Genomic DNA, 21,915 nt, shown 5'->3' with positions numbered 1-21,915 from the left:
TAGCTCTTTTGGCCATACTGGGAGCTCATGTTCAACTGATTATCCACTACAACTCCCAAATCTTTTTCAGAGTTACTGTTTCCCAGAATAGAGTCCCTTCTAAGCATGGGCTACAGTCTTTGTTCCCAGATGTATACATTTATATTTAGCTGTATTAAAACGCATATGGTTTGCGTGCACCTAGTTTATTAAGCAATCTAGATTGCTTTGAATCAGAGACCTGTCCTTTTCATTATTTACCACTCCCTCAATTTTTGTGTCATCTGCAAACTTTATCAGTGCTGATTTTATATTTTCTTCTAAGTCATTTATAAAGATCTTAAATAGCGTAGGGCCAAGAACTGATTCCTGCAGGACCCCCACTGGAAGCAGTCCTGCTCAATGACAATTCTCCATTTATAGTTATATTTTGAGACCCATCAGTTAGCCAGTATTTAATCCATTTAATGTGTGACATGTTAATTTTATATTGTTCGAGTTGATATAGGCTTGATTTCCTGCAAGAAATGAGCCATCTCCCAGGTTTGCCCTCACAAGAGCTGGTTCTTGAGTATAACCTGTGGTAAAACTGATTCTGAACATTTTCACGATATGCCTTGTTTGGGAGGTAAGGCTGTAACCCATTTCTGGCCTTCCAAATTTTGGCAATGAATTTTGGACCAGTCATAAGATGGGACATATGATTTGAAACTTGAAACAAATATAAAAGTGCTTTCATGCTGGCAGTGAAAATGGAGAATGGGCGCATCATAATTTTAAAAAGAAGTTACCATAACTGATGGTAACTTGACTCATTAGAAGATCATCCTGACATCCTTATGGTTATCACTATAATTATGGCATACTATAAAACACCGAGAGAATTCATACAGAAAGGAAGACACATTTTAACATCCCATCCTATCTAGGGTGACCAGATAGCAAGTATGAAAAATCGGGACAGACTGTGGGGGGGTAAGAGGCGCCTATATAAGAAAAAGCCCCAAATATTGGGACTGTCCCTATGAAATCGGGACATCTGGTCACCCTAATCCTATCACATACAAAGACTGAGTAATGTCATAGAAAATTCCTGTATGTCCAAGCCAAAAAAACATGAGAGCACAGGATGCCCATTTATCCAGGGAAATTATTCCTAACCCTTCAGGACAAAGCAGAAATCAGAACAAGCCCTAGCATTAATGAGACGTGGCCATTAAAAACACAAAAACATTGGGTAGATTGACTCCATCCTGCCATTCCCAGCTGTATTCAAACCAATGGAGAAGGGGAAGAACCAGAAGGGACATATTCAAAGACTTACTGTGACTGGGTGGTCTTTATGTCTCTTGGGATATCACTCCTCACGCATTGGTTATAGCCTCCTGAAGGTCCTGCAAATGTGGGGATATTCCCTTAATAAACTTTTGCTGAAGGACTTGTTGCCAAAGGCTACATTACCTCTGGAAAACAATTTTAGTTTTGGGTGTTAGCCTGAAAATGTTCTATTAATAACAGAGATTTCATCCTGGCAAACATAAGAGTTTTGTGGGCCCCACCAAACTGCATTTCCTACAGAGATCAGGAGAGAAAGTGTAATCATGCTGCAGTATTCCTCAGCCAAGTGATGAGGAATGGACGTTCTAGAGATTGTTTGATGAAACACTTTAACCCAGGACCTGGGAAACTTCATTTTGACAATAAAGAAAAAAAAGGGGTCAGAAAAAACCCCCACTAGCATACTGTCCTCGTTTAAAATATGACTCATGCTGAGAAAGCCTGTATATAGCCCAGCCTGAGAACATTAATTCTTGTCCTCCAATATGTCCTCTAAGTCTGTTAAGTTTATCTTCCAAAATACAGTATAGATGTGCCACTGTGCCAGGAAACAGCTCGTTCCTGAGTGAGCGTATTAAATTCCTGGTTCCCATTGCAAACGATAGTTCTTTTCATGAGCAATATGCCTTTTCTGGGGATTTTATTTGTGAAGAGGGCATATCAATTAAAACACAATCATTAATAAAATCATCCATCCCTCTTTCCACCCTTGGTTTGTTAGATCTTGTACTTAGAGTAGTGTGAATATCCATCCTGCTTTGACTTCCATGTTTCTATCTCACCTTTCACAGATAGTTGGTTAAGCCCAAAGAAAATGTTTTATAAGCCGCACGTTCTTTGGGATAGGAACTGTCTTTTTGTTCTGTTAAAAGCACCTAGCACAAAGGGGTCCTGACTGGGTGTCCTAGGTGAATTGGTCATAAATAAATAAATAAATAAATAAATAACAATAAAAGATCCTCCAGAGGTCAGTCCAACCCAGTGGTCCCCAAACTGGAGCACAGAGGAATATCCAGGGGAGTGGAAGGGCCCAGGCCAGCTCCCACAGAGGGTGGGAAGGGAGCACCACCTAGCCCAGCTCTGCCCCCTCCCTGCTCCAGCCCTGCCCCCGGCCATGACCCCTACCCCCAGCCATGACCCCTACCCCCGGCCCCGCTTACAGTCCCCACTTTCCATCTCAAGGTCATTAATAATCACTTCTCCCCCCTCCCCCCCCTTTTTTTTTTAAAAAAAAGATCCTATTCTCCAGTCATACAGTACATGGGATGTTCTAGGAAATCTCTGCTGAAAATGAGCCTCACAGTTCTTGGCAGACATTTCCAGAGCTTTCCTAGAGATGCATATTACAATATTTGATTAACCTGTCAGCGTTCAGTTTCAGGCATACACATACCACATGAAAGCCAGGTAAGCATATGTGCCTTACAGCTCATTGTAGTTTTATCAGGAAAAGCCATTTATTGTTGTTTTTTTTTCACAAATACATTTTACCTTCAGCAAGTGAATCTAGAAAGATGTTTCCCTAACAGCTGAGATTGCTGACTGCCTCAGGAGGGGGACCTGACCAACCAAGACACCCCCAACCCAAACGTGTATCCAAACAGCCTAGAACTTTGGGGAAATTCATACTGGAATGTCATAGGCTCATGCCAGTGCATAGCCACGAGCACCGCTAATGAAAATGGGAATGACACCCAGGGTAAGCAGGAAGTTTTCCCCAGTTTCTCTTTCAAGCAAAATATCCCACTGGGAAGAGGAAATACTAACAGGCGGGCGCTGAGTTACTCTGCGGTTACAGATTTTATTGTTCGTGTTCCTGTGTTCAAACAACATTGTCCTTTAAATAAAAAACCCTCTCAGCTGAATGGTAGCTAAGATGTTTTCGTATCAGTTGAATCAGATGCACTAATCAGTCATGTCACGGCCCTTCAAGACTGCAGTTTCATTAAGCGAGTCTACAGGGGTTTTCTTCTATAACAATAGATCTTGAAGCTTATGAAAGTGTTGGCTTTTTTACTCTTCAGTGTAGCAATGGGTCATCATTTCCATTTGTAACTTGAGCAAAAAAAAAAAAAAAAGAAAGAAAACCAGGAGGAATATTGGAATATTTTAGGCAGCTGATTACAATGAGTACAATAACTATTTTTATGCTGTACATACCATTTGCACAGCACATTTAGCAGATGGACTGGCAAATGCTGACTAGTCCAGCCACATGATGCAATTAGGAAAAGAAAGTGGTTCTGCTTATTGATTCATGAATCTTTATTACAGTAGATTCTGGAAAGTGCAGAAAAGGAACCCAAAGAGCTGAGAGTAGTTTAAATACTGCAGATTCATGCTTTTGCTCAGAAAATGGTAGAGTAGGAGAGATGATGAGGTTGGTCTGTTTCACTGTTGTTTTAACATTGGTTTGGTTTGTTTGTGATGCTTTTTAATTAAATTAAAAGTTCCAATTTAGGCAACTTCCAATTATGAGAACTTTAGGGAGACCAAACCCAAGAATTCACTAGTTTAGTAGAGGCTGGTGGTTGACTGACTGTCCAAAGCTCTGTTGTGATTGGCCACATGAACCTTTTGGAGGATGTCTCAGCTATTCACCAACTCCCCAAAGGGCATTCTGTGAGGATCTCATCATTGAAACACAAACAATCCCTAAGCCCATTAAGTTAATGGGGAATAAAGATAATAAGGGCAGCGGAAGGGAATGCTGGAGGAATGGGTGAAAAGATGCAGCTAAGGGTCTGGTGAAGGGCTGAAAGAGAAAAAGTAGCAAGTTTGAACTGCTCTTATCATCACCTCCACCACAAAATGCCCTTTCAGCTACAGTTAACCCTCTTACTATTGTACAAACAAAAAGTCCAGATTCAGGACAACCTGCCTATCCAAGAAGGGCTCTTACGCATGTGTTTAAATCCCATTGACAATAGTGAAACTCAAGCACATGCTTAAAGTTCAGCGTGGGCGCAAGTGTTTTCCTGAATCAGGAGCTAACCTAGGAACTGTTTCATATCCTAAACTTAGAATTCGTCAGAGACAGTGAATTGAAATTGGCCGTTGGGCCACAAACTGCAGCTGCAAGCGCAGCTAGGCTTCTGGGCTTCTAGAAGGAAAAAGGAAGAGTTCACATAGGAAGGACACTTTGAAGAAAGAGAAAACGGGCTGAGAAAAAATAACAAATAGCTCATATACTAAAAATAATGGAGAAAAGGTGTTAAAAACATTTCTTAACTGTTCTTACTTGTGCTTTTAATAGACACTACTCCTCAGAGCGGAGGAACACATTGCACCGATTGCCCCAATATCGTATTTTGAAAAAGGGTTTTCAAATAAAAATACGTAGAATTACAGAGTAGTTCACTGACAGCAACCAGCCCCTCAAGTGTGTGAGTTAATAAGCACACATCTGGGGTGACTAAAGGCATGGAGCCAAATGCATGTGAGGTGCTTGCACCAGGGTACTACTAATGCACATCTTGGAATGGCTTTATTGGTATAAGAGCTTGTTTAAAACCTTCCAAGATGCTAATTATGCAGGTCTTCTGTCACAGGGTCCACTCACCGCTAGTGGCGCCTCCTGCTGGCCATCCTGGGGATTAGCTCCGGCCAGGCATTGCGCCCTGGTAGTGTGTCTCCCACCATCCTCTCACCCTGCAGACCTCTCCCACTCCAGCCTCCTCTTCATGATTCGGCTCTTCAGCCAGGTCACCATATGTGTTCCCCACTTCCGGGGTATCAGAGTACTTCTTGGCAAATGGGCTCAGGCAGTCTTCCTGCTCACTGCCCTGCTGGTGCCACTTCATTAGCTGCTGGTAGGGGGACCTGGGCCCATCCTCTACTCCGGGGCCTGGCTCAGGGACTCTCTCATCAGCAGCCAAGATTTGACCTACCTCATACCTTGCTGTTCTTTCCCCTGAGCCCTGCCTACTTCTCTGGCTTTCCCCCTTCTCTGGGTTTGCAAGTCCAAACTCTCCCCTCCCAGGGAGTAACCTAGGCTACATGCCTCTAGCCCCAGACACACCTCCGTTCTCCCAGGGAGTGACTACAGACACCTTCGCTGCAGCCCCGTTCTGTTGCCAGCTACCTGGCTTTATACAGGCCTCACCTGTTCCTGTTCAGTGGAGCCTTGTGTCTGATTAATCGATTCCTGCTTCCTGTTTTTTCCTCCCGGTGCAACCTGGAAAGTTAATCGGGCCTAGCTGGCCACCTTAACGCCTTCCAGTCCTGGGGGGAATGGACACCCCATCACATCCTCCTTATACTGTGAAATTATTTATGTGCGCTAATTTATATCAGCTGAGGATAAATACATATTATGGCTCCAATCCTGCAAAGGCTTACACAGATGCTTATAATTAAACATGAGAGAAAAGGTGGGGGAGGTAACAGAAGTTGATCCAAAAAAAGCTATTACTTCCCCGACCTTTTCTCTCTAATATCCTGGATCCAACATGGCTACAACAACACTGCATGCATACATTTAAGCATGTGAGTAGATCCAGTGATGTCACTTGACATTTATTTATATTGTACATGATCTGCAAAATTGCTCTGAAAATCCAGCCCAGGCTCAAAAATCTGCTAACTATTATTATTTTCATTATTGTGTTATTATATGCTCAAAATGTGTTAGGCCCTGTACAACATGCAGTATAGGAAAACATAGTCCTTGCCCTAAAGAGATTGCAATTTATGACTGTATCCTGCAAACACAATGCACGAGTACTCCAGCTGAACTCAAAGTTAATCCCATGAGTAAGACTGCATCCACATCATGAAAAAGGGTGTTTTCTTACCGTGTTCCCTAACATATAAAAAAATCACAGTGAAGACAAAGCAGTCTGTCGTTTTCACACATGTTAACAGGTTGAGGTAAACATGAGAGGGGAGCGTAGCATTTATCTGCTAATATGCTTTAAAACTACAACAGCCTTGTCTTTACTTGTGTTAGGTGCCACATGCCAGGGAACACATGGTAAGAACACACTTTTTTTTCCCTGGTGAAGACAAGGCTTGAGTGTTAGCTTGATTCAGGCTAAGGCTACACTAGGAAAAAGGTGAATTTTTACCCCTTGTTAAACTAACCTGTGTTAATCAACCCATATTAAAATCCTAGTGAAGACAAGAGAATTGAAGTTTTAACTCATGGTAGTGAGGTTTTTTACCATGAGTAGCCACAGGCTATGTCTTCACTGCTCAACAAACGTGTGTATTTACCAGGGGATAATTACCATGCATTAGCTATAACGCTGTAAAAACATAGTGGTGACAAGGCACTGTTAAACTAAGGGTATGTCTACACTACGAAATTAGGTCGAATTTATAGAAGTCGGTTTTTTAGAAATCTTTTTTAGATAGTCGATTTGTGTGTGTCTGCACACAAAATGCTCTAAGTGCATTAAGTGCATTAACTCGGCAGAGTGCTTCCACAGTACCGAGGCTAGCGTCGATTTCCGGAGTGTTGCACTGTGGGTAACTATCCCACAGTTCCCACAGTCTCCACTGCCCATTGGAATTCTGGGTTGAGATCCCAATTCCTGATGGGGCAAAAAACATTGTCGCTGGTGGTTCTGGGTACATGTCATCAGGCCCCCCTTCCCTCCCTCCCTCTGTGAAAGCAACGGCAGACAATCGTTTTGCGCCTTTTTTCATGAGTTACCTGTGCAGACGCCATACCACGGCAAGCATGGAGCCCGCTCAGCTCACGGTCACCGTATGTCTCCTGGGTGCTGGCAGACGCGGTACTGCATTGCTACACAGCAGCAGCAACCCATTGCCTTGTGGCAGCAGATGGTACAATAGGACTGGTAGCCGTCATCGTCATGTCCGAGGTGCTCCTGGCCACATCGGCCAGGAGCGCCTGGGCAGACAGGGGTGCAGGGACTACATTAGAAGTGACTCGACCAGGTCACTCTCTTTAGTCCTGCAGCCAGTCCTATTCTACCATCTTTTGGTGAGCAGGCAGGCAATATGGATGGCTAGCAGTCCTATTGTACCATCTTCTGCTGAGCAGCCAAGAGATGTGGATGGCTTGCAGTCCTTCTGCACCATCTGCTGCCAGCCAAAGATGTAAAAGATAGAGGAGTGGATCAAAACAAGAAATAGACCAGATTTGTTTTGTACTCATTTGCTCCCTCCGTGAAGTCCTGCCTGAAATACTCCTTGATGTAAAGCCACCCCCTTTGTTGATTTTAATTCCCTGTAAGCCAACTCTGTAAGCCATGTCGTCAGTCACCCCTCCCTCTGTCAGAGCAACGGCAGACATTCGTTCCACGCCTTTTTTCTATGCGGACGCCATACCACGGCAAGCGTGGAGCCTGCTCAGCTCACTTTGGCAATTAGGAGCACATTAAACACCACACGCATTATCCAGCAGTATATGCAGCATCAGAACCTGGCAGAGCGATACCGGGCGAGTAGGCGACGTCAGCACGGTGACGTGAGTGATGAGGACATGGACACAGGCTTCTCTCAAAGCAGGGGCCCTGGCAATGTGGGCATCATGGTGCTAATGGGGCAGGTTCATGCCGTGGAACGCCAATTCTGGGCCCGGGAAACAAGCATAGGCTGGTGGGACCGCATAGTGTTGCGGGTCTGGGACAATTCCCAGTGGCTGCGAAACTTTCGCATGCGTAAGGACACTTTCATGGAACTTTGTGACTTGCTTTCCCCTGCCCTGAAGCGCATGAATACCAAGATGAGAGCAGCCCTCACAGTTGAGAAGCGAGTGGCAATAGCCCTGTGAAAGCTTGCAACGCCAGACAGCTACCGGGAATCAATTTGGAGCGGGCAAATCTACTGTGGGGGCTGCTGCGATGCAAGTAGCCAAAGCAATCAAAGATCTGCTGATATCAAGGGTAGTGACCCTGGGAAATGTGCAGGTCATAGTGGATGGCTTTGCTGCAATAGGATTCCCTAACTGTGGAGGGGCGATAGACGGAACCCATATCCCTATCTTGGCACCAAGCCAGCGAGTACATAAACCGCAAGGGGTATTTTTCAATAGTGCTGCAAGCACTGGTGGATCACAAGGGACGTGTCACCAAAATCAACGTGGGATGGCCAGGAAAGGTACATGATGCTCACATCTTCAGGAACTCTGGTCTGTTTCAAAAGCTGCAAGAAGGGACTTTATTCCCAGACTAGAAAATAACCATTGGGGATGTTGAAATGCCTATAGTTATCCTTGGGGACCCAGCCTACCCCTTAATGCCATGGCTCATGAAGCCGTACACAGGCAGCCTGGACAGTAGTCAGGAGCTGTTCAACTACAGGCTGAGCAAGTGCAGAATGGTGGTAGAATGTGCATTTGGATGTTTAAAAGTGCTCTGGCGCAGTTTACTGACTCAGATAGACCTCAGCGAAACCAATATTCCCACTGTTATTACTGCTTGCTGTGTGCTCCACAATATCTGTGAGAGTAAGGGGGAGACGTTTATTGCGGGATGCGAGGTTGAGGCAAATCGCCTGGCTGCTGGTTACGCACAGCCAGACACCAGGGCGGTTAGAAGAGCACAGGAGGGTGCAGTGCGCATCAGAGAAGCTTTGAAAACCAGTTTCATGACTGGCCAGGCTACGGTGTGAAAGTTCTGTTTGTTTCTCCTTGATGCAACCCCCCGCCCCTTGGTTCACTCTTCTTCCCTGTAAGCTAACCACCCACCCCACCACCCTTTGATCACCACTTGCAGAGGCAATAAAGTCATTGTTGCTTCACATTCATGCATTCTTTATTAATTCATCAGACAAATAGGGGGATAACTACCAAGGTAGCCCAGGAGGGATGGTGGAGGAGAGAAGCACCAGGAGGGTGCTGAGGGTGGAGGAGGGAAGGACAAGGCCACACAGCACTTTAAAAGTTTACAACTTTAAAACTTATTGAATGCCAGCCTTCTGTTTTTTGGGCAATCCTCTGTGGTGGAGTGGCTGGGTGGCCGGAGGCCCCCACACTGTGTTCTTGGGCGTCTGGGTGAGGAGGCTATGGAACTTGGGGAGGAGGCCGGTTGGTTACACAGGGGCTGTAGCGGCCGTCTGCGCTCCAGCTGCCTTTGCTGCAGCTCAACCATGCACTGCAGCATATTGGTTTGATCCTCCAGCAGCCTCAACATTGAATCCTGCCTCCTCTCATCACGCTGCCGCCACATTTGAGCTTCAGTCCTGTCTTCAGCCCGCCACTTACTCTCTTCAGCCTGCCACCTCTCCTCCCGGTCATTTTATGCTTTCCTGCACTCTGACATTGTCTGCCTCCACGCATTCATCTGTGCTCTGTCAGTGTGGGCGGACAGCATGAGCTCAGAGAACATTTCATCACGAGTGCGTTTTTTTTTCTTTCTAATCTTCACTAGCCTCTGGGAAGGAGTAGATCCTGTGATCATTGAAACACATGCAGCTGGTGGAGAAAAAAAAAGGGGCAGTGGTATTTAAAAAGACACATTTTATAGAACAATGGGTACACTCTTTCATGGTAAACCTTGCTGTTAACATTACATACATAGTACATGTGCTTTCATTACAAGGTCGCATTTTGCCTCCCCCCACCACGTGGCTAACCCCTCCCTCCTCTCCCCTCCCCGTGGCTAACAGCGGGGAACATTTCTGTTCAGCCACAGGCAAACAGCCCAGCAGGAACGGGCACTTCTGAGTGTTCCCTGAAGAAAAGCACCCTATTTCAACCAGGTGACCGTGAATGATATCACTCTCCTGAGGATAACACAGAGAGATAAAGAACGGATGTTGTCTGAACGCCAGGAAACATACACTGCAATGCTTTCTTCTACAATGATTCCCGAGTATGTGCTACTGGCCTGGTGTGGTAAAGTGTCCTACCATGGTGGGTGGAATAAGGCTGCCCTCCCCAGAAACCTTTTGCAAAGGCTTTGGGAGTACATCCAGGAGAGCTGCGAATGCCAGGGCAAATTAATCATTACACATGCTTGCTTTTAAACCATGTATAGTATTTTAAAAGGTACACTCACTAGAGGTCCCTTCTCCATCTGCCGGGTCCAGGAGGCAGCCTTGGGTGGGTTTGGGGGGTACTGGCTCCAGGTCCAGGGTGAGAAACGGTTCCTGGCTGTCGGGAAAACTGGTTTCTCCGCTTGCTTGCTGTGAGCTATCTACAACCTCATCATCATCATCATCTTCCTCATCCCCAAAATCTGCTTCCGTGTTGCCTCCGTCTCCATTGAAGGAGTCAAACAACACAGCTGGGGTAGTGGTGGCTGAACCCCCTAAAATGGCATGCAGCTCATCATAGAAGCGGCATGTTTGGGACTCTGACCTGGAGCGGCCGTTTGCCTCTCTGGTTTTCTGGTAGGCTTGCCTCACCTCCTTAAGTTTCACGCGTCACTGCTTCGGGTCCCTGTTATGGTCTCTGTCCTTCATGCCCTGGGAGATTTTGACAAATGTTTTGGCATTTCGAAAACTGGAATGGAGTTCTGATAGCACGGATTCCTCTCCCCATACAGCAATCAGATCCCATACCTCCCGTTCAGTCCATGCTGGAGCTCTTTTGCGATTCTGGGACTCCATCATGCTCACCTCTGCTGATGAGCTCTGCATGGTCACCTCTGCTGATGAGCTCTGCATGGTCACCTGCAGCCTGCCACGCTGGCCGAACAGGAAATTGAAATTCAAAAGTTCTTGGGCCTTTTCCTGTCTACCTGGCCAGTGCATCTGAGTTGAGAGTGCTGTCCAGAGCGGTCACAATGGAGCACTCTGGGATAGCTCCCGGAGGCCAATACCATCTTATTGTGTCCATAGTACCCCAAGTTCGACCCGGCAAGGCCGATTTAAGCGCTAATCCACTTGTCAGGGGTGGAGTAAGGAAATCGATTTTTAGAGCCCTTTAAGTCAAAAAAAAGGGCTTCATCGTGTGGACGGGGGCAGGTTTACATGGATTTAATGCTGCTAAATTTGACCTAAACTCCTAGTGTAGACAAGGGCTAGGTTAAGTCAGCCACACGCAGGGAGTATAGTGTGGACGTCACCTACCTACCTCATCATAAAAACTACAGATGCCTTGTCTCCATTAGGATTTTACAGTGAGATAACAATCACACATTTGTTATCTTGTGGTAAAAACACCTTTATGTCAGTGAAGACAAAGCCTAAAGAGGCTGATTGTACAAACTTTTATGCACATGTGTAACTTTAACCCTGTGAGTAGACATAAATGGAACTACTTAAATGAGCAAAATTACTCGCATACATAAAGTGTTTTCAGGATCAGGCCCTAAAAAGACAAGAGATACAACATGCAAGCAAAACAGAGAGGATGATGACTGGTACACACGCAATTCATTCAAGTTTTTAAAATATACCTTTAATGACATTTTATATGAATTTTCTTGTTTTTTCTTATTTTCTTTAAAAATACATGCATATTATTGTAAATTAATTTCCCAGTCTCCAAATTAAATCTAGATGTTAATTAAATGTAAATGACAAATTCAAGCATGACTGACTGTTAGATTAGCTGATACTGTCACACTTTAATTTGACATTTAAATGTTGCTTTTTTAGAAATTGTTACATTGGTAGATTTGAACATTGAAATAGTTACCTGGTTTTAAAGTTTTGCTTTTTTTTTGTTTTCCAAACCAGGCAAATTGAGCTGGCCACACTAGGAAGAAATCATCAGAAAAATGTATTTTAAAAAGCTGATGTGATTTGGAGTCATATGATATGAACTTGTTCTGTTCAATATAACTCCTACTCCCTACTTTCAAAAAAATTCCTCTGTTCTGAAATCAGTCCAGTAGCTATTGGAAGTGGTTACAGACATGAATTCCGTTTTGTTTATGAAAACGTTTTGGACAAAGCGTTGATTGTCAAGGATTTATGCAAAGAATTAAAACCTATGAAATGTTGGCATAACAGCTATGTAGAGCATGAAAATGACATACACATGAATCACAGTTTCTTGGCGCAGTTATTTATAGACATAAAAAAAAGAACTTTGCTTAAGACAAAACTAATCAGCATAGTTCTCATTTTTATAAGTTTGCATTTAGTGTCTTGTGAAATAAGAAATATTTGGGCCAATTCTTGGGGCTAGTTTTACTGTGTCAGAAAGGGACGTATTAGCTCCAGATGGCTGCATAAGGAGGCTGGATACAAGGCTAACTGATCTGGAGGGCAACTGGCCTATGAGTAGGCAGAGGGCAGCAAGGACAGATTCATATTCACTCAGTGGCAGGATGTGCAAAGTTTATTGAGAGGTAGGATATTTGTGCAGGAGACCTCCTCTCTCCATCACCCAAGTCATTTCTCTATGGGTGAGATGGGGTTGGGTTTCCTAATTTTTTCATGGAGTAAATAATTTTAGCAGTACTTCAGGAAGAGATGCACAGGGATACTCCTCACTAACCAAAACTGAAGAAAGAGGTCTTTTTACTTTCGGGAATGGATTTGCTCCTTAAAATACATGGCTGCATTTTGGTGTATCTTTTGGTGAATCTCTAAACACCCCTATGTTCAGAAAAAGGTGAGGGTTTTGCCTGTCAGATGCACAATACCCCTGAATGAGTCAGAATGATGAGTGATATCTACCATCTGTAGGTTGGTCAGGTATTTGAAAAATACCTGTGGGTATCAGGTTTCCCCATCCAGTTGATCCATCGCTGGCAAAATGCAGGAACCTCCCTTTGCTCCATCACTGCTACAATCCACCCACCTGTCTGTGCTTGCCCTGGAGAAGAGATGAACTGAGAATTCAGTCACAGACAGTTAAAATCAGAATTAAAAATAGCAGTCAAGGTTGGGAGATAAGTGCCCAACTGTCACTGAAACGCAGTAGGAACGAGGTGCCTAATTCCCTTGGGCCTTTTGAACATCCCAGTCTTAGTGCCTAGTCCTCACAGGGATTAGGCTAGACCTGCAGGTGATAAAGACCTATAGTCATTATAGGTTTCCTTTGTTTAAAGCATGTGGTTTAACATGTTTTGTATAGTTTCATTGTACCTTAGTCAGAACTTCTAGTGTAAATGCATGTAGTCACCTCATAGGACAAAAAAAGGTGTGGCCTTTTGCCCAGCAAAACAAGCCGACCAAGTACAGTTTATAAGGCCATTCTGGTTTTGAAAATGGAGGGCTTGATTCCCTGCTGCATTGATCCTTTTCGATAAAGGGGTAATTTCACTGAAATCACTGATGTCATACCGGGGTAAAACAGGAGGAACAGCAGGGTGAATCAGCCCTACAGACTGTACAGAGAATTTTTTCCTTTCTCTCTTCCAGTAGCAAATGACAACATTATTGCCAGCTACCCACACTCAACACTATAATTAACCTAGCCATGGCAGGACTTCAAGTGCTACATTTGACATGTCTGAGGAGCAAGTGAGCGAACAGACTGAAATGATAGTCTCTTAAGTCACTTTGCTGGGCACCTGTGCTCGTGGGTGCGTTTTTGTTTTTGTTTTCCAGTGAAAACACAATCATACAAAATGTCCAAGAAAACAGTGAAGACTTGGGCTTACGGTAACCGCCATAAGACTAGGCATCTGCAGCTGCATCTTTAGAAAAGCCAACCAAACTAAACGCTCGGGGCTCAGGCCTACAGCCATGGCACACACAAAACTCTAATTGAATTACAGGTGGGTAAAAGCTCCCCCACCCCCGCCCCTCCCAGGCCAAAATTTTCAAACTTCAGTGCCCACATTTAGGCTCCTAAACACACATTTATGTTTTAAACAGAATTGTATTGATGTTCAAAGATGCCGAACCTTTGCAATGCTCATTAACTTTCGCGAGATTGATAATGGCTCAGCAGCTTTGAAAAATCAGGCCCATAGAAATGATGTAGGCTCTTAGGAGCCCAACCTGCATACCCGCCTTCTTTGAAACCTTGAGCCCAGAATTGTTTTGGATATTTACATTTGAAGAACTCTGTTCTCTTCATTTAAGTGACGCTTTTAATCCTTGATCAGATCATTTAGCTGTTTCTGAGTATTATTATTTCATACCAATAATATTATCTAAATAATTTTTCACATGCAAAGAAAAACCAGATTAGGAAAAACGAAACAACAGCAGGAAGAGCCTGATGAAGATGAGCTAGCAACAACAACAAAAAAGTCACCTTAGACAAAGATTAGCAATATAGAGGGTTAAACATACACAAGTAGGGCTGGCCTCTTCACACATCCCGGTTATCATTCATCAGACTGTACATGGGAGATCTGACCTGGAGATTCTTCACTCAGAGGGGTCAGTAAGTTGGACCATTCTGCTTGTGGGTCTCTTTGCCATTGTCTGAACTGCTCATATATTTATTTGACATTAATAGGATTATTTGTGAGTGAGAACTACTCACATGCATGACAATTGGGCCCTAAATGTGGCATAAAAAACACAAAGTAAAAAAAAATAGAGCATGAGGTTTGATGGGGGTGGGGTAAGAGGAGTGACTAGAAAGGACAAGAAGAAAAGGAATATTTGCTCTTGGGGGAGTATTAGTGGAACAATGCGCACATCAGAGAATACGCAATTCTATCACACTATCATCAATTAGACCTACATTTTCAAAAGTGACTAGTGATTTTGGGTATCTCAATTTTTGGGTGTCCAACCCAAGGCACCTAAAAGGGGTCTGGTTTTCAGGAAGTGACAACAACCCAGCCTCTGAAAAATCAAGCTTTTTAGAGATGTTTCAGTTTGGGCACCCAAAACTGAGGGGTTCAAAATCCCTGGTCACTTCTGAACATCTGGTGTCCTTGGATAAGTGATGGAAAGCCTTCAAACATTAGGAAATTTGGTTCCACCAGACAAAGGTTTAGTTTGCTTTTTATTTTGTCTAAATAAGTTCAGCTATCCCTGCCATGGCTACCTGATACTGACCAATAACAGCTGAGTCTTTTTGTTTATCATGGCCCTAAGCACTCTGCACAAAGCTAGACCTATATTCCACAGCAAGGCCCCCTGGTTCTCTGATACATCCCAGTGCTGAATTTGCAGCACTTTGGAAATTCTCTGGCAGCTTCAAGTAAATTCAAACTCTGATGCTTTTGTTGTATCATATTTGAAAAATAAATCTTGCAACCAGCTTAATATTCCATGTGCTAACTATTTCGGTACTAGAGTCACCTGATTTTATACTGCCCTCAAATTTTCCATTCACAGCAGATTTTTGTATCACCAGTGCCTAACTGCATCAGAATGGTGGTGGCTTTGGTAGAAAGAGAGTTTTAACCCTTGAGAAGCTGTAGGCAGCAGTTTCAGATTTCATATCCACAAGGCAGTTGAATCTGTTGTCAGTAAGGAAGTTCTGGACTTCCTCTTTCATTCACCCTGAGAGGACAAGGTTAGAGGTGACTTGAACACCTTGGAAAGTGGAACTCCAAGTTTCCTACTCCAGCAACCAACCCCAACCCCCATCTCCCAGTCTCAATATCCTCCAATGCACCAAACAATTATGAATAAGCACATTAGCTAGATGCTTCAGCTAAAATGATTTGTGTAAAATAGTTAATGTTGATATTTAAAATGCCATCATTAAGCTTCAGCATTAACACCCACGACATGAGGCAATTCCCACATTTCAGGAACTATTATTTCAGGCTACCTGGCTGCTGTATGCTTTCCTGTCTCTTTGAGCGTGCAAGTCAATTGAAAAGCTTGGAATAGAACTCAGAGGTCCTGATGCTTAGTGCCTGTCTCGAGCCATTAGGCCACAATCCTTCCCATTAATTTAAAAGGTTCCTGCCAGCTTGTAATGTATTTTTCCAGGATTGGGACTTCTTTCTTCTTTTCTCTTTACAAAGTTTTCATCAGTGGAGGTGTGACTATTTTTTGTACCTTTGGGAAGACTAGCAGGATGAAATTTGAGAAACCCTGCCACAAAGATTGGATATCAGGCCATTCTGTGACTTTCCATAACCATACTGCTCTGTAAACTTTGTATTTGTAAAACACACTGCCTTGTGCACTGAGTTGATGGAGCAGCACCTAGATTGATGGCTCATATGTTGTTTCCAGGTTCTGGCATACAGCTGAGACCAGGGGAGCCTGAAACTGAGGCTGATGCAGAAGAAGACGATTCTGTGAGTAATGTTACTGTTTACTTCTGAAAGCTTGAGAATTAATATTTTATTTACAATTTTTTTTCACAAAGATGTGTCTATTATTATTTCTGTTAAGGAGACATCGTGACAGCTGGATTGGCCTTCTGATAAACTGACGTTCAGATATACAGAATTTCAAAGGACAGAATTTGGGGCAGTGTAACGTGCATTAGAGTAGGGCTCTTTGCATTAAAGGGAGGGCTTTTCCCTTTCAGAGATTTGTAACATGCCAGTAAAAGTTATATTCTATGATATAGCAAATTCTCGTTTTCACAGTGGTTGAATTTTTGTTTCAAGGATGGTCCAACTTGTCCACTGACATGATCTTCTTCAGAGACCCCAGAAGGAATTTTGCTGAATCAGCCAAAATTTCTCCTAGGAATTCCAACTGCTATGAGGCTCCACTGCACATCTGAGGTTACTGGGGGCATAATTTAGCCCTAAAGAAAGGGGGGGAAAGTTGTCATAACCTCTTGTGATCATTATTTCTATCTAATCTGTCTGGATTTCAAATTATCCTTAGTTCAGAAAGACATTGTGAAAGCATCATTTCTGTTTCCAAGAACTATATCCTCTGTTGTTTACATCAAATTCTTAAACAGGAATTATGTTTGCCCCAAAAGGAAATAACGAATGGCCATTCTGCAGCCACCATCACTGGTATCAGGCTTGCACAGAGAGGAATTTTATATTATATTTATTGCCTCCCTACTGTTGCTAAATGATGACCATTGTTTCCCCTCATTTCTTTCCCGCAGGTCAATGAAGTGACAATAGAAAACATACGGCCAAGGCCACAAGGATCCTCTCCAGTTTATGAGTATTCCATAGAAGAAGAATATTTTAACAAAAAGGCAAGACATAGATAAGGTTTTCATGTTACACTCAATTCATTTTTAGCTAAATTCTCATCTTTTGGGGCTTATTAGCAAAAATCCCATTGACTTCCGTAGGACTAGAATTTGGACTTGTATGGAAAAGTACTTTGAAATCCACACCCTCACCTTGTCAATCCTTTCCTATCCCTTTTAGTTTACCAAATAGTGCGTATTACTTGTATTTATGGGCAGGAGAGTTTCAGGATTCAGCTGACATTTCATTTTGAAGAAAAAGCATGATCAGTAATATATACATTGCATTAAGAAAATATTTGGTTTTCTATATGAAAATGTAAAGCATTAAAGGATTTTTTCCTAATTCTTTCCTGATTGGAGGGGGGGTGGAGAGTATTAGGAAACAACTTTCTGGAAGATATAACCTGTAAAAAAAAAAAAAGCCTAAGATCAAGTTTATATAATATAGTCTTTGGAATTATCTGTATTTCTTGGTTAATTAAAGGGTAAAGATTTAATTAGTGTGATACTGTACGAGTGTGACTCACCACTGAAGCAACCTCTCATGGCCACATGGAATGCCACAGGATCCTCCCTCTCTTGCCTCTGACAAATGGCTATTTAGGTGCGCCACCTCTTCTTGTGACTCAGCCCTCTGGCTGGAGCATAGATAGTCCAACCCTCTTTGGGGTAACCCAAGAGTCCAACAAACAACAGTTCACGAACCTCATGTTGGGTTTTCAACCCAGCTCCAGATTCATTAGCCTGAACCCTGGGGTAAGGGGGCTTTCCACACACCTTCCTCAACCTTCCCTCACCTCTGGGTTCCAGTCCAGGAACCCTTTAATAAGCAGCCAAGGTGTGTCTTCATAGACCCCCTGCTGCCTCCTTGGACCACATCCTTCCTCCACCTGTCTTGAGTCTTTCCCACAGCCTTGTCCAAGGCTCATTGTCTGTCAGCCTCTCTCTCTCTAGACCCCTTTCACAAGCTCACTGCAGAGCTTTAGCACTTTCTGCCACTCATGTGGCTTTGCTGCAGGAGAGTTTCTCTACTCCCCTAGCAGGGCAGTTCCTGACCCTGTGGGAGTTTTCCTGTCCCTCCACCAGCATGCAGAAGCCTGGGAAACTCACTTCCTCCATCTTGCCTTCACAACTGCCTTGTACTCCCAGTTGCAAGCTAGCCTTCCTTCCTTCAGGGAGTCTCTATCTACCAGCAGGCCAACACAACTACCTGGATGCAGACAGTCTTCTGCCCCTGAATCAGAGCCAGATATCTGCTCTCCTTCCTGGTCAGTACCCCACTGAGCTTTTAGCTCCTCCCTCTAAGTTTGACAGCTACTGCAGGTGTAGTGGGGCGGAGCTGATTGAGCCCACAGGCTCTCATTTCATCCTCCTTGCTCATTGTGGGGTTATACACAATGCCCAGGGTTTCCCAGGATTGTCCCTTTTTTGAGGTAGCTGTCCCAGATAAAATAGTTCAGATATCCCCCCCCCTTTTTTTTTTATCTCAGACATGCATGTTTAGACGAGCATGATGGATCCACAGCGTGACTGACATACAGTTTGTTCCGGCAAAAAAATGTGAAATCAAAATATTTGGGAATTCTTGTCGGTTTCACCTAAATGGCTTGGTTGTAAAAATATTCTGTAAAATGATTTCTCATTTTGAAATGCCTTTTAATTTTATTTACAATATTTAAAAATGTTAAAAATGCTCAAAAACAAAATGAAGCATGGCGTGTTTTGACTGAGCTGAAAGGATGATTTTTTTTTTTTTTGCTTTTTAAGTCACCAAAAATTCAAAAAAAATTTGTTTTCAGTTTGAACTGAAACTATTTTTTTTAATTGCCAGCAAACCGAACAAACTGCACAGCTCCTATCATGTGGTTAAATCCACATACACTGAACTGAAAATTAACATTATAGACTCCAATGGAGACATCCGCTCCTGGTTTTTAAAATAGTAATAGACTTCAGTGTGAATTATGAATTTTAGCTCTCACAAAATATAGGCTAAGAGCCCTGTTTTGAGCAAGGCGGAGGCCATATAATCTCTGTGTGAACTTTACAATACTATCTTAGCTGAACACTAAATAATTACAATTGCTTTTCCAGCTACAAGAAGAGACAGAGAACAAAAAATATTCTACAGAAAAACAAAAAATGAGTCATTCACAGGTGAGTTTAAAAGGTTACACAGAAAGCAAATTTCATTAGAAAGTGCAAATATGGCAGGAGTAAATAGAGGAGAAAGAGCAATGGATTCAGATGAGTTTGGGCAACCTGCTTAATAAATAAGATTCCTATTGTATACTTTTGTATATTGTATACTGTGTAAGTCACAAGAAATTACTGCATCATGGGAATGTATGCACCACTGATATTTTCCCCTTCCCAATGGAAAGAACTTCGTTATAATGTAAAGCTCCTGCCTGAATGGGGTGGGGTAAAGAGAGAGTATGATCTTACATACCACACCTCTGTAAAAACCCCAGAGCAATTTTTTACAGTTAGGCTCTTTGTTTTCTACAGTATAAAAGCTTCACAGGTGTGTGTGACACACCAGGGTACAATCCAGACTAATGAGCAGCTGTGTCACCCCTGCCCTGCAACCTTGGGTGCCTTACAATGCCTTGCTAAAGTAGCTCCCACCTGGTTGCTCACAGTCTTCCAGCATGCAAGCCACACCCTGAGTGTATGTAACTGTAGCCTGCTAGCTACATGTGGGTGACACTCTGGTTCGCACCAGCTTTGACTATACTGCAGAGTAACCGCAACACGCCCACCCCCATCTTAGATTTTCCCCAGAAATATATGTCCTGTACTGCCCAGCACTCTCCTGGACAATACAAGTTATATTAAGTCCATTATTCCTTTATTAGACTAATATGCACACAACTTGAACCAAATGGAGTGGGGGTGGAGTGAGGGCAGAAAGAGGCGGGGCCTTGAGGGAAGGGATGAGTGGGGGCAGGGGGCGGGGCCCAGGCAGAGCCAGGGGTCCAGCACCCCCCGGGCACATTGGAAAGTTGGCGCCTGTACAGCTTGGGACTGGGGCAAATGAAATGAACTTTAAAGAGAGGACCCAGCCCTTCCTCCCTGAAGCTCTGTCTTTCTGCTCCCCGAGCAGGACTGAAGCTGAGCAATCTCGCCCCTATCCAACACAACACTTAAGCATCTGCTTAACTTTAAATATTTGCACAGTCCCACTGGAATGGAGTCAAGGTGTTCAGCACTTTGCCCATATTGTACATATAAGTTCCCATTTTTAAGCAATCTTTCTTGAGGGAGATATGGTAAGTATGTCCGAAGGTGCTCATTTTTTGTGTGAGGAAAATTTCAGTATAGTTTCAAGTGGTCGGTGTGAATTAACAATGAATTTTAACATGACATCTTTCTGGGCATCTAGGCGTCTATGGAGGTGACCCTGAAAACAGAAGTGGAATCTGGTGCTAGCGGTTTTAGTGTGACAGGTGGAGGAAGTGAAGGAATATTTGTAAAACAAGTGCTCAAGGAATCCCCTGCTTCGAAAATATTCAGTTTGAGAGAAGGTACAGTCTGATATTCTGGATTTTTTAAAAACACTATTATCTAGAAATTTGATAAAAAATAAAAATCACAAAGTTTGTGTATAAGTACACACACACAATCATATTTTCAGTTACTAGTAAAAATAGGTCCCCGTCCTGCAAACACCAATACACATGTTTAACTTCACTCCCATGAGCAGTTTGCAGGCTCAGTACCTGAAATAATAATGAAATATGGATTTCCTATAAATCATGGAATACACTACTCTTCACTAGAACTAGTAAGTAATTTATATATATATATATACAATTAATTCATTAAATTTCAAGATAAAAGTAACTTGCATCTATGAAGACTGTGGCCCAATATGCAGTAAGCCTTTTATGAACTATTATGTGCATGAATACACAATAATACAATAAATAATACTATTTAAACAAATAAAACTCCAAAGCATACATATTAAAACAAATCATGATATGCTTTATATAATCATCATATGTTTATGACCCTTCATGTTTATATGATCATCAAGAAAAATGTGATTTGAAAAACTGCATGATATAGCAAACTGATATCTTAAAATAAAATGTCTGGTACCATTTGCAGGTGATCAGCTATTAAGTGCCACAATATTTTTTGATAATATCAAATATGAAGATGCACTCAAGATTCTACAATATTCCGAGCCATACAAAGTACAATTCAGCCTCAAAAGAAAACTTAGTGGGAAAGAAGAGCTAGAAAAAATACATTCTACAGTACAACCCAAGAAGGAAAAAATAAGTCAGGTAAAATTATTTCTGTATCATGTTAGAAAGAATAGGAAAATACTACAAACGTCCATTATATAGTACCATTGGAGATGGGAAAATACAGGCCCTTGTCCCGCAAACACACACATGCTTCACTTTACTACCTTTATGATACTGTTGGACAAAACCTGCAGTGCTCACTCAGGGTGAAATCCACTCCTATGCAGAAAGCCAGCACAAAAACTATGCACCTCTTCAGTCCAAATTAAGCCTTGTCTACAAGGGAGTATTTCACTTAAGTCCTTAATCAAGCTAAACTTACATTGAATATGATGGTAGTTTAGTTTTGTTGAAGGGAGGACTCAGAGTCTGACCCAGCTTCCATTACAGTGAATAGAAACAGGAACAGGTCCAGAGTGA

General features: G+C 42.9%; 1 protein-coding gene across 1 annotated transcript in view; it reads left to right on the top strand.

Annotated features, from left to right (window-relative positions):
• LOC102946883 (protein AHNAK2) overlaps window positions 1–21,915 on the top strand; it is an 80,235-nt gene that overhangs the window by 28,454 nt on the left and 29,866 nt on the right. The window contains 5 exon segments of the mRNA XM_043549392.1: window positions 16,291–16,355; window positions 17,135–17,230; window positions 19,325–19,387; window positions 20,619–20,760; window positions 21,350–21,531. Of these exon segments, the coding sequence (XP_043405327.1) occupies window positions 19,373–19,387; window positions 20,619–20,760; window positions 21,350–21,531 (339 nt within the window). The 5' untranslated portion in view covers window positions 16,291–16,355; window positions 17,135–17,230; window positions 19,325–19,372.

The sequence above is a fragment of the Chelonia mydas genome, chromosome 6, assembly GCF_015237465.2.
Source record: "Chelonia mydas isolate rCheMyd1 chromosome 6, rCheMyd1.pri.v2, whole genome shotgun sequence".
Lineage (NCBI taxonomy): Eukaryota > Metazoa > Chordata > Testudines > Cheloniidae > Chelonia > Chelonia mydas.
Note: the sequence above shows the minus strand (reverse complement) of the source record. Positions and strands in the feature narration are given on the sequence as shown.